Genomic DNA, 16,470 nt, shown 5'->3' with positions numbered 1-16,470 from the left:
TTTACAATGAATATTTTAAATTTATATTAAAAATTATACTGATGGGCTGGGGATATAGCCTAGTGGCAAGAGTGCCTGCCTCGGATACACGAGGCCCTAGGTTCGATTCCCCAGCACCACATATACAGAAAACGGCCAGAAGCGGCGCTGTGGCCTCAAGTGGCAGAGTGCTAGCCTTGAGCGGGAAGAAGCCAGGGACAGTGCTCAGGCCCTGAGTCCAAGGCCCAGGACTGGCCAAAAAAAAAAAAAAATTATACTGAAACGCTAGCTTGTATCTTTCTTGAATTTAAACCAGTATTTCTCTCCTTGAGAGGCACATTCACTTTGATAACCATCAAACAACCCAATTTTCACCTGTATACTATGTCTCTGAATTTGAGTGTTCCACGTTTGCAGTGAGCACAAGGTAGAGAGGAATAGTAGAAAATGGTTCAGAGGGGTTGGAATTGGAGAAAGATGAGTCACAAGGTTCTTGGAAACATTCAAGCAAAATGATGAAGATGGAAATAGAATGGTGACACAAGACAGATGGTGAGAAATGACTGAGCGTGTAGTTTGGTGGATAGAAAGTATCACAGCCACAAAAAAACCTAAGAGCCCTTCAAGTTCAGTGCCATTGTACAGATCTGGAAACGGATGGAGAGACTAATCCTTAGCCTGACAAAATGGAGACTAAATCTCAATGCCAGTACACAATAACACTACCTATTTTGTGCTTGTAGTTCAGGAAAAATTGAAACCAGGATGTATTTTATGACTAGTACCATGTTGCTTGATTTGGCAACATTTTGCCCTCACTGGTACATTATCTTTTTTTTTTTCTTTGCCAATCCTGGGGCTTGGACTCAGGGCCTGAGCACCGTCCTTGAGCTTCTTTTTGCTCAAGGCGAGCACTCTGCCACTTGAGCCACAGCGCCCCTTCAGCTTTTTTCTGGTTATGTGGTGCTCAGGAATCGAACCCAGGGCTTCAGGCATGGTAGGCAAGCGCTCTACCACTAAGCCACCTTCCCAGCCCATACATTAAAGAAACACAGTAACCAAGATGTCTACATCCCTTTATTCTAGTATTTGTGAGGTTTAAGCAAAATAGGGGCACATACTACTCTCCAGGCCATTCCGGTACAGTGGCTCCCTCTGGATTCTCACAATCACCCTGTGGGGGAGGCAGAGCAGGGAGGACGGACGCCGCAGGCTCTCTGCATCTTGGAACCGGCCTGCCCTCAGGGTGGAGCCCCACCTTCCACCGCCTGATGGCCCACTTCCATCGGTTCCTCTGCGTCTAGACCCAAGCTTTCCCTGGAGAAAAGTCCTGCTGATCTCTGGAAAAAAAGGATCTAGTTCTCTAACGGCAGTCTCCCCAACCCACAGGGCGTGGGGACCGGGGCGCGACCATGCCCGGGAAGGTCCTCGGGCGGCTGGGCCCTCCGGCGCGCTCCCTCTGGGGGGCGGGGCTCGCGCATCTCACGTGACAGCGGCCTCGCCCACTCACGGCAGCCTCTGCGCCACAATCCCCGCCCCTCTCCTGGCCCCGCCCCTCGCCTCGGCTCCGGTCCCTCCCCTTCCCGGCGGAGGGGCGGCGGGAGGGGCCCCCCACCCCGGAGCAAGATGGCGGTGAACCAGGGCCACAGTGAGAACCGCCGTGGGGTCGTCGTCCCTCAAGGCGAAAGGTGCCCGGAGGGAGCCCCAGGTTGCTGCTGGAGGCGGGAGGAGATGGGGGTGGTGGTGGGGGGTGGGGGAGGTAGCCGGGGCTGCTTCTCTGGCCGTTTGACTTTCCCGCCTTTTTTCGGGCACGTGGTCCGAGAAGATTGCAGGGCCGGCCTGGGGAGCGCGTGGCTGGGCACGTGCGGAGGGCGGGTGGGCGCGGCCTCCCCGCGGGCCCCCGAGGGCACTGGGCGGCGGGGGGGGGGCGCCCCCTCGACGCCCAGGAAGGAGGCTTTGGGGAGGCTGTGTGGCACCATGAGAGGAAAGACCTCAAGCCTTCGAAGGCCCTCGCCAAGGCCTGGGGCTCTCCCAGAGCCTCTCTCCCCCTCCCCCCTTCCCCCCCCCCCCCGCCCACCTTCCCCAGCCCCGGAGAGAGACAGATGCCTGCCCTTCTGTGGTGCAGACTGAGACCAAAGGTCTCCCCCCCCCCTCCCGGGGAAGAATGATGCCCCACATGGCTGCGGAGGCTTCTCCTCAGGGCCTGGAGCCCTGCTCCTTAGCTTTTCCTCCACCCCTGGAAGCCACGTCTCCACTTCCGGTTTCTTGCTGGTTAATGGGGGTGGGGGTGGGGGATGAGTCTCTTGGATTTGTTGTCTCCCTGGCTTGTTTGGAACTGAAGTCCACATAGCCTCCCAAGTAGCCAGGGTTACAGGCGTGAGCCACCAGTGCCCAGATCATTACTAAGCCTTCAATATCTAAGAAATTTAAAAAAAAATCTAAAATTCTCCAACATCCAAAACTTAAGATTGCCTGTATTGATCCCTCAGGTGGAAAATTCTTTGTGAAACTTTGTTTTCGTATGTAACATTGTTTAAAAAAAGATATTGTATAAAATTACCATAAAGTGGGCTGGGAATATGGCCTAGTGGTAAAGTGCTCCCCTCATAAACCTGAAGCCCTGGGTTCGATTCCTCAGCACCACATATATGGAAAAAGCCAGAAGTGGCGCTGTGGCTCAAGTGGTAGAGTGCTAGCCTTGAGTAAAAGAAGCCAGGGACAGTGCTCAGGCGCTGGCAAAAAAAAAAGCCAGGTACTAGTGGCTTACACCTGTATCCTGGCTACTCAGAAGGCTAAGATCTGAGGATGATGGTTCAAAACCAGCCCAGGCAGGAAACTCTATGAGACTTTTTTTTTTTTTTTTTTTTTGCCAGTAATCCTAGTTACTCATACCTGTATTCCTAGCTCCGCATGCCTGTATTCCTGGCTCATGCCTGTAATCCTAGCTGTTCAGGAAGCTGAGATCTGAGGATCAAGGTTCAACGCCAGCCTGGGAAGAAAGTCCATGAGACTCTTAACTCCAATTAGCCACCAGAAAATTGGAAGTGGCACTGTGGCTCAAATGGTAGAGTGGTTGCCTTGAGCTTGAAGAGCTCAGGGACAAAGCTCAAGCCCAGAGCTCAAGCCTGGCCAGGACAAACGAGAAAAAGAAAGAAAGAAAGAAAAACCCAAGAGGAGTCGGAGTGGGGACAGGATGACTCTAAGCTTTCTGTGAGAGAAGAACAGCAAAAAGCTAGAAGTGGCTTTGGGAGAACACTGTGGTTGAGGGAAAAAAAATGGAGAGTACTCTGGCTTTGAATTCAGACCCCAGTACTGGCACGTGCGCATGCATGCACACACAGACACACACACAGAGAAACATCTTAGTACTTCATATGTGCTGGGCAAGAAATGTAATAATTAATGAATAAACATTGAGAAGAAAAAGAAAATCCAGTGATAGGGCAAGAGTGAATAAGCAGACAATACGATCACTTGAATTCCTTTATGTTTCACTAATAGTAGTAGGAGTAGCCGCTGACATTTATTGCCTACTTACTCTGGATTACACACTGTGCTCAGTGTTACATGTGTCATTTGACTTTTTGTCTTTGGGGATGGTAGTGGGGATTGAACTCAAGGCCTTGTACATGCTAGGAAAATACCTCAGAGTTCCATCCCCAGCCATCTTGGTAAGTTCTTGATGGTGTGCTGTCTGTCCTTCCTTTCTGGCAGTATCTTGAAGCAGTGTTCAGATGTGGAGCTCTCCTTCCCACAGTCACCGCGGGGCTCCAGCTTCTTTGCTGGTACAAAGAGGGGAACATTGTTTCTCACTTCGTTTCGGGTAATTTCCACTTCTCCTTTGATCTGCTGATTCATTCCACATTTGTTTTCCTTAAAACTGGAGAGAAGGGCTGGGAATATGGCCTAGTGGCAAGAGTGCTTGCCTCCTACACATGAAGCTCTCGGTTCAATTCCCCAGCACCACATATATGGAAAACGGCCAGAAGGGGTGCTGTGGCTCAGGTGGCAGAGTGCTAGCCTTGAGCAAAAAGAAGCCAGGGACAGTGCTCAGGCCCTGAGTCCAAGGCCCAGGACTGGCCAAAAAAAAAAAAAAAAAAAAAACTGGAGAGAAGTTAAACATTGTTTTTCAAAGTATTTTAAAACAAATTTACTTTGAGATTTTTTTTTTTATTTTCACAAGGAATTGATTAGGAATTTGGCCTAGAATACCACAACAGCTTTTTTTTTTTTTTTTTTTGCCAGTCCTGGGCCTTGGACTCAGGGCCTGAGCACTGTCCCTGGCTTCATTTTGCTCAAGGCTAGCACTCTGCCACTTGAGCCAGAGCTTCACTCCTGGCTTTTCCTGTTTATGTGGTGTTGAGGAATCGAACCTAGGGCTTTGTGCATGCTAAGGCAAGCACTCTACCGCCAAGCCGCATGCCCAGCCCCACCACAACAGCTTTGACTTGTCCTCATGAGTCTCTATCCATGGACAAATTGTGTATTCCTTTCCCAAAGTTTCTTTCCTTACATAGGTGATTTTTGTGACTTCGCACTCAGCCAGTGATCCCCTGTTATCTTTTATGATGCCGTTTGAGCTGATGAAGAACTGCACTATTGAACAACCAGTGTTTGGTGCAAACTACATTCAAGGGACCATTCAGGCAGCTCCAGATGGTAAATGTTCCCCTCCTAGAGGGAGTTTTGGATCACACCTGTACTCCTAGCTACTTGGGAGGCTGGGATCTGAGCATCGTGGTTCTAAGCCAGCCTGGGCAGGAAAATCCATGAGACCCATCTCCAATTAACCAGCATCAAAGCCTAATGTGGAACCGTGGCTCAAGTGGTAGGGTGCCAGTCTTGAGTGGGAAAGCTAAAGGCGTATACCCAGGTCTGAGTTCAAGCCCCAGTCCTGGCTCAAAATAAACAAAAAAAGGAATATGCTTTTTTTTTTTCCCTCACAAGATTCTAGAAGGGTTGAGACTCAGACATGGCTGTCATTGGAATTCAAAGCAAAGCAGCCTGCTCTGGGTAATGCTTCCTTCGGGGGCAGTCCTTCTGTTTGCCAGCCTCTGAGTGTGTGCCTTGTCTCCCCCAGGTGGCTGGGAAGGACAGGCTACGTTTAAACTAGCCTTCCGGAAAGGAGGTGCCATCCACTTTGCCCAGATGATGATGCAAGCCGCCTCTGCTGGTGAGCAGTGCCGAGGAAGATCCGAGGAGCCCAAGTAGGAGGATGACCTGAGCAAAGGTTGCTAGCCAGCAGGCGTGATTGTTAGCCTGCCTGCTATCTGCCATTCCATGCTAATGCAGAGACCTCCAAGACTGCTCAGAAGGAGACTGCAGTCTAGCGGGGGCTTGCAGAAAGCTACCTGATGGTCATTTGTCCTGTAATTCTGGTCTCATGTACTCACGAGTGAGCTCCAGGTGGTATAGCTCTTCTTCCTGTGGAACAGCTTTGGATCTTCTGTCCTCTCTGGCCTGTATTTGCTTCTTTTAGGTTTAGTCTTATCTTCCACAAGAGGAGAGTGCAGGTGCTTTCCTACACAGAGAACTCACACAAACTTTGACCACAAATAACCTTTTTGTCTAACCTAGCCTTGCTTTATTCTCCAACAAATTGGGACTTTTTTGTATCGTCTTCTGTTTCGTCTGAGCCTTCATGCTATTTGCTCTGCTAGGAATGCTCTTTTCCTTTCTCTCTTGCCTTCCACCTCCAACTCCAATCTCGTAGGGACAGACATGTTATATATACATAGGGCTATGTAGCACAAGCTGGCCTCAAATGCCTGGTATTCTGCCTCAGTCTCCTGAGTGCTGGGATTACAAGCAGGTGCTACCACACCTAGCTTCCATATGTATATTTATCTTGAGTCTTTGAAATGTTATTGGATATACATGCAAGGTGGTGGGTTAAGTATTTTGCTGATAGCTGCTATATAATCTGTCTTAACAGAATTCCTATTTTTGCCAAACTTACTTTCTCAGCTGCTCACGGAGTTCCACTTGGAGTCCCAAATTATTGGACCAGCCCTCCAGGAATTTATGTTGTTACTGGGGAGGGGAGCATGTGTACTCCAGAGACACCTTGTCGAGGTAAGATATGCCGGGGAGATGCCAGAGACTTCATTAGTCTCCGTATCCTTGCCTCCACTGTTGCAGGAGATGTAGCTGAAGTTTGGGGGTTTAGAAAATGGTTGAATCCATAACTTTGTTTCCAGATTAATGTCCAGCAGCAACTCAGCAAATTACTTGACGTTCAGAGTTACTTTGTGTGTGTGTGTGTGTGTGTGTGTGTGAGTGCACACGTGTCTATGTGTGCCTGTCTTAGAGCTTGAATTCTGGGCCTGATGCTGTTCCTTGGCATTTTGTGCTCAAGGCCAGCGCTCTACCACTTGAGCTACACCTTCACTTAGAGATTTTTCATTGATTAATTGGAGTTAAGAGTCTCACAGACTTTCCTGGTTGGGCTGGCTTTGAACCAAGATCCTCAGATCTCAGCCTCCTGAGTAGCTAGGATGACAGACTGGAGCCACCAGCACCTGGCTAGCTTTCTTTGGGATTTCTTCTGCTCTTCTGTTGTCTTTTTGCTCAAGGCTAGCACTCTACTACCTCTTGAGCCGCAGAGCCACTTCTGGCTTTTTCTGCTTATGTGGTGTTGAGGAATTGAACTCAGGGCTTCATGGATGCTTGGCAAACACTCTACAGCTAAGCCACATTCCCAACCCGGTATTTAGCTTTTTACTGTAACCTGGTTAGCAGGTTTTTACTGTAACCTGGTTAGATTTTATGTAACCTGGTTTGCAGTTAGATCGTGTTTGATGTTTGCTGTGGTTGGAGGTGCTTCAGTTTCTTGTGGTTCCATTTCCCTCACCCACGTAGTCTTTGATTCTCCTAAAGAACTTCTTACACATTTCTTTCATTTGCAATCTGTTGTTACCATGTGGAAGCCCTCTCACAGGCTCTTATTCTAAATAAGGTGATCTCTGACGTGATTCTCTGTGTTGACACCTATCTCTTCCCATTTTGGGATGTTGGCTTGCCTTGTGACCTTAGTTCTTTGATGGATGCAGGAAAAGCCATTGGCTTTGAGTTCATCTTTTTGTTTGTTTGTTTTGACACAGAGTAGAAGTGAGGGCTTCTAAGCTCCTTGCATGACCCACCCTGGACATCTGAAGTTGGAGCTTTATGTGTTCCCATGCACCTGGTTGTGAACTTGAGGCAGGTGCGAAAGGCTTTTGCACTAGGAACTCAACATCATTCTGTTTGGAGCTACCTGATCTGAACACCAAAGTCTTCATTGAAATTATTAGCAGAATCATTTGGTTTACAGTACTTAAGGAATTTGTTTAAAAGGTTTTATAAAATTAGAACCAAATGTATTAGTAAAGAAGAACTGGATTCATAATGCAAAATGAATCATATGCAGTTTACTTATCATCTAGCATATAATATCCTCAGTTTAGGCATACATACCGATTAACATTACAATTGTCCAGTCACACACTTTATAATCCAAGGAAATGAAATTTATTGCAATATTAATTGGAAATAACATGTTCTCCAATATCAAGGAAATTAAGTAGCTTCTGTTCATGTGCTGAAATATGACCCAGTTTTATGATCAATATGATCATGATGATATAAAGATATAAATGGATTTGACAGAGAAATACCTTAAATATTATTGTTTGGTGATAGAATTATAATGATTTTTCTTTATTCACCTTTTCTCCTCTATTTTCTGAAGAATATGCCTCATTAAGCATGTATTACTTTATTCATAATCCATGCCTTATTTAGTAAGATATGTATTTATGCCCCACTACATGTACAGATCTGACCATGGGTTCGAATCTCCACTACAGGCACTGATAACAACTTCCACTGGCCATGTATAAAGGAAAAGGTTTTTGTGTTGCTTTGTCCAAATTCTCTTCAGTTTGTTTCAGCATTATCTTCCTAAGTTCTTCTTTTCTCACCTGTTCTTTATCCACAGGATAATTCAGTATTTTTTCCTTCTTTTTGGCATTCCCAGTTTTTGTGTATGGAGCCCCCTCTGTGGGATATGGAGCCCCTCCTCCGGTATATGGAGCCCCGCCTCCTGGCTATGGAGCCCCTTCTGCGGGATATGGAGTCCCTCCGGCAGGATACAGAGTCCCCCCGGCGGGATACAGAGTCCCCCCGGCGGGATACGGAGTCCCTCCACCAGCATATGGAGTCCCGCCTCCTGCCTACGGAGCCCCGCCCCCTGCCTACGGAGCCACGCCCCCTGCTTACGGAGCTCCGCCCCCTGCCTACGGAGCTCCGCCCTCCGGATATGAAGTCTCTCCAGCGGGAATGGAGGCCCAGCCCGTGGGACATGGGGCTCCCCATTCTGGGTACCCCTCCCCACTTCCTGCTCCCCGAGCCTCACCTGCTGGATCTGGAGTGAGGCCTCCCAACTCTGTGGCAGGCCAGACTCCTGTTAATGAGGCTTCCCCTCTCGCAACCTCCTCTCTGCCCCATTCTCCTCCTCGTATGTAAGCCTTGATTTGCCAAGCAAAAGGACACCCTAACATTGAAGTCAAGACTGGGAGAACAACTCAAGTAGGTATATGATCACAGACCCAGGCAAGGTGGTTAGGTCACACCTAGAAAGGCAGTCGAAGGGAAAGCCAAGCTTTACTGTCATGTTTAGATTTTAGAAGTAGAATCAACTTTTGGTTAGCTAGGCCCAGTAATTTAGTTGACATTAGCCACGTTCTAAAGCACTGAATGTGAGTTTGGAAAACCCTTTCCTCCTTTCTCCCCATTCCTATTCAAGAAACATTAGCTACACTTCCTTTGTTAGGCACTAAAATGTGTAGTAAAAATATCACCTTAAGGTGGTGCTGGTGGCGCACACCTGTAATTGTAGCTACTCAGCAGGCCCACGATCTGAGGATCAAAGCCAGTTCAAGGTGGAAAGCCCATGAGACTTTTATCTCCAATGAACCACCAGAAAACCAGAAATGGTGCTGTGCTCAAGTGGTAGAGCGCCAGCCTTGAGCTGAAGAGCTCAGAGAAAGCGCCCATGCCCAGAGTTGAAGCCCTACAGACCAATAAGAAAGAAAAAAAAATCACTTTGAATACAGTTTTCACAACATTCTAAACATTAGTGAAAGAATGAGACCAACATAAATTTTCAATGAGAATTTTATAAATTAGGATACATCTGTGCAACTATTATGCTTGCTGATATGTTTAGAGGTAAAGCAGCCTCTGACAAGACTAGCAACAAAACAAAGGAAAAGCTTGAAAAGATGACTATATGAAAATCTAAAACTTAATATGACAAAGATTAAAAGATAAGCAAAAGTCCAGCACGTACGAAGAATATATGAAGAACCACATATCAACCAAGAAAAGGAAATGGATGAAATAGAAATTTCCAGCTGAGGCAATAACATGGCCAAAAAATACTAAAAACAATGCTCAACTTGACTGTTAGAAATATAACTTGAGGGGCTGGGAATATGGCCTAGTGGCAAGAATGCTTGCCTCATATACATGAGGCCCTGGGTTCAATTCCCCAGCACCACATATATAGAAAATGGCCAGAAGTGGCGCTGTGGCTCAAGTGGCTGAGTGCTAGCCTTGAGTGGGAAGAAGCCAGGGACAGTGCTCAGGCCCTGAGTCCAAGGCCCAGGACTGGCAAAAAAAAAAATAATAATAACTTGAGGGCTGGGAATATGGCCTAGTGGCAGGAGTACTTGCCTCGTATACATGAAGCCCTGGGTTAGATTCCCCAGCACCACATATATAGAAAACAGCCAGAAGTGGCGCTGTGGCTCAGGTGGCAGAGTGCTAGCCTTGAGCAAAAAGAAGCCAGGGACAGTGCTCAGGCCCTGAGTCCAAGCCCCAGGACTGGCCAAAAAAACCCAAAAAACTTGAAATGAGAAACTATTATCTCGTGATTTACAAATATGAATATTCTGTGTGGTGTTGGGGATAGAAATGAGAGCCTTACACATACCAAGCTACACCCCACTCCTCTTATTTTTTTTTTTTTTGGCCAGTCCTGGGGCTTGACTCAAGGCCTGAGCACTGTCCCTGGCTTCTTTTTGCTCAAGGCTAGCACTCTGCCACTTGAGCCGCAGCGCCACTTCTGGCCATTTTCTGTATATGTGGTGCTGGGGAATCGAACCCAGGGCCTCATGTATATGAGGCAGGCACTCTTGCCACTAGGCCATATCCCCAGCCCTCCTCTTAGATTTTTTGTGCATGTTTTCCAGCGCTGAGTCTTAAACTCGGAGCCGCATGCCCTTGCTTGGCACTTCTGCTCAAGGCTTGCTCTCTACCACTTGGAGCCACACCTCACTTTCAGCTTTTTGCTGGTTCATTGGAGGCGAAAGAGTCTCATGGATTTTCCCGCCCACGCCGGCTTTGAACCTCGATCCTCAGATCTCAGCCTCTGTACAATCTAGGATTCTAGGTATCAGTTACTGACACCTAGCTAATTTTTCTTATTTTAATTTATATTATTTTTTTGAGATGGAATACAGTTAACCAAAAAGACGGCTCCAGATGGTCTTGAATGCATAATTCTGCCTTCATCTCCGGAGTAGCTTGGATTGCTGGTGCACACTGCCACATTTGACTGTATATGTATTTTTATATAATATTTATATTCATATATTTATAAGAAATATTTTGCAATGTGTCATTTACATCAATGAAATTCAAGGGACCTCTGGCTTTTTGGTGATTACTTGAGATGAAAGTGTCACAGACCTTTCTGCCTGGCCTGGTTTGAACCAAGATCCTGAGATCTCAGCCTCCTGAGTAGCTAACTAGGATTATAGGCGTGAGCCACTGGCGCCTGGCTGTGGTTAGCTTCTGAAGTGTGTAAAAGCTTTTAAAACGTGTGAATGCTTTTCTTCATACAGGTTAGAGTCATTGATCCTCAGTGTAACAGCTAGGAAACCAGATGCTCCTATATTGTCAATGACAACCTTCTTCAAGGAAGTCAGGTGGGAACTAATGGAGGTATGTGTGCAACGCGGTTCCTGGGTCAAATCTATTTGAAAAAGTTAGAGAAACCCTTCTTTACTTCATAAGCCTCTCACAGCCTTGAATATACTAATGAATATCATAAGTCTTGAAGGAGAGATTTTGTAAATTTGTTTTCCCCCAAAATTATTTAGCCTCAGAATATTTTATTCACTAGGCATTGTGAAGCAATCTTTGGGAAGAACTTTCTGGAATAGACACTGGAATTAGAATATTTTCAGGTGCGTGCAGCTCTTCTGAACATGAGAACAAGCCAAGGACCATTATAGAGAATGGGAGAGCTTCTAGAAGGAGATACAGTCATATAGAAAGTAGTTGCCGGGGCTGGGAATATAGCCTAGTGGTAGAGTGCTGTCCTTTTGTATGTGAAGCCCTGCGTTCAATTCCTCAGCACCACATACATAGAAAAAGCCAGAAGTGGCGCTGTGGCTCAAGTGGCAGAGTGCTAGCCTTGAGCAAAAAGAAGCCAGGGACAGTGCTCAGGCCCTGAGTCCAAGCCCCAGGACTGGCAAAAAAAAAAAAAAAAAAAAAAAAAACCAGCAAAAAAAGGAAGTAGCTGCTTTTTCCTCTTAGGAACTGCTGGCATAGAACCTAAGGCAGGAGGATTACAAGTTCAAAACCAGCCTGTGCTGTGTTGCAGCAACGGACAACCTTCTACTGTCTGTAAAGTAAGATGTGAAAAGGCAGGCCTGGTTTGTCCGCCACCCCGCAGTGCCCGAGCAGGCTGGGCAGGACGGAGGGGCAGTGTCCCCGGGCCACCGGTGGAGAAGGGCAGAGGGAGCACAGTGTCTTCAGTTTCCACCTTCCCAGTCGAGGCCAGACTCCCGGCTCCCAGTGTGTGAGGGCCTCGCGGTCGTCCTCAGTGTCTGGGGCCCTGAGCGGCCAGCGTGCTGAGCCGCAGTAGCAGGTGGGGCGGCAGGGGGGGCTTTGGTTTTGCGCCCTCTTCCCCCCGTGTGCCACTCATCTTCCCAAGCAGCCCAGACGTTCTTTCTTCTGAGAATCTTTCTGGGCTCTGCTTCGGGGACGGCTGCCTTCCGCAGAGCTCTGTGTGCGCTTTCGCCCCCGTGCGTTCTGGCCACGTGCCGGCCAGTGCTGTGGCGTGCTCTGCTGCTCGCCCGGCCTAGCGTGTGAGCTAGTGGCCCTCAGAGACTCGGTCCCGCCGCAGGGGCGTTGCCGGGGCCCGGCACGGGGTGAGGTCTACAGAGTGTCCGCGCAGTCAGGAAAAGGACACCACCCGTGTTCCTTGACCTGTTACTCAGATCCTGCGCACCATATTCCAGCTAAAGGTAACAATGTGCAGAATCAGTTCTGTTCAACAAACCATTAAAGATTCTAAACAACCCTTTGACTGTCTGGGGAAAGCTGTCCCTTCTGGCCACTGAAGTTCTTGAAGCGCGGTTCTGTTTCGCCTTTTCCCACATGACAGTCATGGTTTGTAGGATACCCAGTAGCCAAAGCTGGCTACCTGCAATTTAAAGGTCTTGGTGGGTGCGCTAACACAGTCTCATTAGTCCCATAGTGGTCCAGTGATGACTGGTCCTGCCCTCATTGCACATACTGGGGACAGGGACCCTAGAAAGCCAATGAACCCACATGTGCTGAGTGAATCTCAGCTGGCTCCAGAGCCTGCGACCGGAACTCTTGAGTGCAGAGCCCACTCCACTGAGGCGCCTCTTCTCCTCTCACAGGTGCCCGGCAGCAGAAGCCGCTCCTTACACACACCGGCCTGATCACCTCCACATCTGAGAGGTCCTGGTGAGTCCTTGTCCCCGCCGGGGGCCTGGTCCCTGGCGGTCAGTGCTGACGCAGGGGAAGGGGGCATGAAAGGTCTAAGGAGGGGCCGGTCTTTTCTGGGATCAGAAGGTTCGGCTGCCATAGAACTTGAGTAGGAGGATTACTGAGAGCCCCAGGTCAGTTGTTGTTGACTCAGCCTGGCTGGCACAGGAAGGAGATAATCCAGACTCTTCAAATCCTCCATAGGTGCATGCGCTCACCCCTCATGGCAGCCCTGGACCCAAGGTGCTTGTGATGACCTCTAAGAACACAGGGTTGAAGGGCAGTAGAGAGCAGTTGGCTGGCCTTTTGCCAAGCACCCTAGCAGATGTTCAGATAATGGAACTCGAGGTAAAAATGCTGGGTGTGGTGGCCTCTAGTCCTAAGCCAGTAATCACATGCTCGAGATCACAGCATTCCAGAGACAGAGGTTTGAGGCCAGCCTGGACTATGCAGTGAGACCCTCTCTGACCTGTCTGAGATAGATGCTAGCTAGATGGAAAGAAAAGGAAAGGGAAGGAGAGAGTAAAGGGAGGGAGGGAGGGAGGGAAAGAGGTGTCCAGAGGGAAGGAAGGAGTGGGGGAAGAAAGTAGGAAGGATGGAAAGAAAGAAAGAAAACGGGGGCCAATATACAAGGGAACTACCCAATCTAGTAAGCTGGTTAGCTACACAGTAGTATTCACCCATTAAAATTAATCTGTGCCTCTTATGCGATTTTATGTGTTGATGGCTAAATCCTTGCTCTTATAATACTGAGACAATAAATATAAATGATCTTCTATACTAAGCATATCATATTCAAACCTCAGAAGAAGACAAAGAGAAGATGGCGAGCACAATGAAAAACTAGAGCAGACAACTGAGTATGGTAGTGCACACCTGAAATCCCAGCATCTCTAGGGGTGGAGGCAGGAGACTCCACTTGCAGCACAGCCTGAGCTACTTAGTGAGACCTTGTCTCAAAAACCCAAACGAATAAGAAATGGAATAGAGCAGAGCAAAGGAGATTAGAAATGATCAGAGATGGGCAGGAGGCAGATTGCAGTAGGGTAACCTGTGGAGAAGGAGACATTTTAATTAAGAGTCAGAAGAGCTCCTGCAAAGGGGCTATTCCCAGGTGCCCCATACTAGACAGTACTGCAAGAAATACATGTTCTCAAAGAAAGGAAATATTTGAAAATAAGTCACATGCCACCCACAGCAACAGACCTGAAGCTGTCATGTGAAAGAGCTTGGGGGTCGATAGGAACTGGTTTCTGAGTTCTTGTTTTGGAAAGCAGGACTCCTGAATGCGTCCAGCGGAGAAAAGAGAAGACAGTGTAACTGAAGAGGCTGGGGCCACTCTGGTTTTCCATCTCCATTAAACACGGCTGTGCTGCACCTCTGGGTGTCTTTGTTGAGGTCTGTGGTATACATTGTCTCATGCTGGTCCCATAAGAAACCACCCAGTAGGCAGCTAAGTATGGCAGAGTTCTCAGTTTAGTGTCTGGGCGCAGGATTTTCCTGCTGCCGTGGTTTATTAATTCCAAGAGAAATAGGTCTTTTCTGTTTGTTTGTTTTTTTTTTTGGTGCCAGTTCTGGGGAACTCTGGACCTGGGCATTGTCCCTCAGATGCTTTTTGCTCAAGGTCAGCTACACTCTACCACTTGAGCCACAGCTCCATTTCTGTTGTTGTTGTTATTGTTATTTTGGTATGTCATTGATCATAAGAGCCTCACAGACTTTCCTGCCTGGGCTGGCTTTGAACTGTGACCCTCAGATCTCAGCCTTGTGAGTAGCTAGGATGACAGCTGTGAGCCACTGGATCTTATGGAGAGGAGGCCAGAAATAATAGATGTGAGCCCTAGCAGGCTAATCACCTGTCTGAAGTGATGCCCAACACGGTGCCCTGGACTTCTTTTTTTTTTCTTTTTTGCCAGTCCTGGGGCCTTGGACTCAGGGCCTGAGCACTGTCCCTGGCTTCCTTTTTGCTCAAGGCTAGCACTCTACCACTTGAGCCACAGCACCACTTCTGGCCGTTTTCTATATATGTGGTGCTGGGGAATCGAACCCAGGGCTTCAAGTATACGAGGCGAGCACTCTTGCCGCTAGGCCATATCCCCAGCCCCTGCCCTGGACTTCTTAAAGGTCAGTCTGGTGAGGCACTGATAGAGGGAATTGTGTGCTGAGGATTCATACTCCCTGTTCTTGGGAGCACACAGACTGCCCCAGAGATAGAGGGCTTCATTGTGTCCACTCTTCCAGACCCCACATGCGCAAACAAACGTATAGAATGAGAGCATGTGGACTTTACCTCCCAGGCGACCAGAAGGATTGTCCAGACCGCCTCTGCTGTCTCCTCGGATGCCCCTTCTGCTCCTGAGTCCTGTATTTGGGTCTTGACATATGGCAACTTGAGAACTACTTTAGAAATATTTCTGTTCCAGCCTGGCCTCTCCCTCAGACCCAATTGTGATATTAGGCATCTTGATGTTACTTGAGGCTCTAGAGGAAAGAAAGATTGGGAAAGAGAGGGGGGTAGAGAGCCGGCCCCTGATCCCTGTTGGAAGTGTATTGATAGAGGTCTGCACAGGGATGAAAGGAGGAACTTCAGGTCAGCCCACAGCCATCCATCCTGCAGGCTTCCTAAGCAAGGGAGAAGGGAGGACCTGAATTGGTCTGATGCCCTTACCAAGAAGGCCTTTGGTCTGACCCTGTGGCCTAGCATTAGACCGGTGGCCCTTGGCCAGTACTCCTGCCTGCAATTCCTGCTTCCATCGCAGATGGCCAAAAGAGAGGAGAGGCTTTCCAGGCTGAGAACATTTTACTACCATGTCACACATCCGTATAATAATGGAATCTTATCAGAACTATGCATCTCAAGCCTTGTTCAAGAAGTTTTGGGCTAGGGATATAGCTCAGTGCTAGACTCCTTGGGAAACCCAAGGACAAAAAAAGACAAAAAAACCCCAAAAAACACCCAGGATATTTTATCCCTTGTAGTTAGAGAAAATAGTGTATAGTACAGTCTGTGCCCTCCTAGCCAAATAAATACGAAACCTTATACCGAAGGCTTACTTAGTTCAGTTTCCATTATGTATTTCATCTTTCAACATTAATAGACTCAAATTAATAGACTCAAATCTGGCTGAGATGATAGAATTAGGCTGGGATTTCAAAACAACTATGATTGGTATGTGAAGGGCTCTAATGGGAAAAGGAAATTACATATAAGAACAGATAGATAAAATAAGCAAAGATTGGACTGGGAATGTGGCTTAGTGGTAGAGCGCTTGCCTAACAGGCCTGGAGCCTTGGGTTTGATTCCTCAGCACCAAATACACAGAAAAAGCCAAAAGGGGCGCTGTGGCTCAAGTGGTAGAGTGCTAGCCTTGAGCAAAAGCAGCTCGGGAATAGTGTCTAGGCCCTGAGTTCAAGTCCCAGGACTGGCAAAAGAAAGAGAGAGGGAGAAAGAGAAAGAGAGAGAGATTGAAACTGTAAAACAAAGGGAAATGTTAGGAATCAAAAATACTGTAGTAGGGGCTGGGGATATGGCCTAGTGGCAAGAGTGCTTGCCTCGTATACATGAAGCCCTGGGTTCAATTCCCCAGCACCACATATACAGAAAACGGCCAGAAGTGGCGCTGTGGCTCAAGTGGCAGAGTGCTGGCCTTGAGCAAAAAGAAGCCAGGGACAGTGCTCAGGCCCTGAGCACTGTCAAGCCCC

The 16,470-nt window shown here is 47.9% G+C and overlaps 1 protein-coding gene across 1 annotated transcript; it reads left to right on the top strand.

The window, feature by feature from the left end:
* Window positions 1–1,605: 1,605 nt before the first annotated feature.
* Window positions 1,606–8,484, top strand: Wbp2nl (WBP2 N-terminal like). The gene is made up of 6 exons (XM_048340213.1): window positions 1,606–1,667; window positions 3,694–3,802; window positions 4,497–4,638; window positions 5,060–5,152; window positions 5,947–6,054; window positions 7,997–8,484. Exons 1-6 carry the CDS (start codon window positions 1,606–1,608, stop codon window positions 8,482–8,484), a joined length of 1,002 nt encoding a protein of 333 aa, XP_048196170.1.
* Window positions 8,485–16,470: the final 7,986 nt, after the last annotated feature.

The sequence above is a fragment of the Perognathus longimembris genome, chromosome 1 (assembly GCF_023159225.1).
Source record: "Perognathus longimembris pacificus isolate PPM17 chromosome 1, ASM2315922v1, whole genome shotgun sequence".
NCBI lineage: Eukaryota > Metazoa > Chordata > Mammalia > Rodentia > Heteromyidae > Perognathus > Perognathus longimembris.
This window is presented reverse-complemented; position numbering and strand designations above follow the sequence as displayed.

Excerpts from the sequence above, each read along its gene's own strand:
- Wbp2nl (XM_048340213.1), top strand. The coding sequence starts at position 1,606 with ATGGCGGTGAACCAGGGCCACAGTGAGAACCGCCGTGGGGTCGTCGTC. Across the intron at positions 1,668-3,693 it reads GTCGTCCCTCAAGGCGAAAG|TATCTTGAAGCAGTGTTCAG; the intron begins GTGCCCGGAGGG and ends CCTTTCTGGCAG. Across the intron at positions 3,803-4,496 it reads TGTTTCTCACTTCGTTTCGG|GTGATTTTTGTGACTTCGCA; the intron begins GTAATTTCCACT and ends TTCCTTACATAG.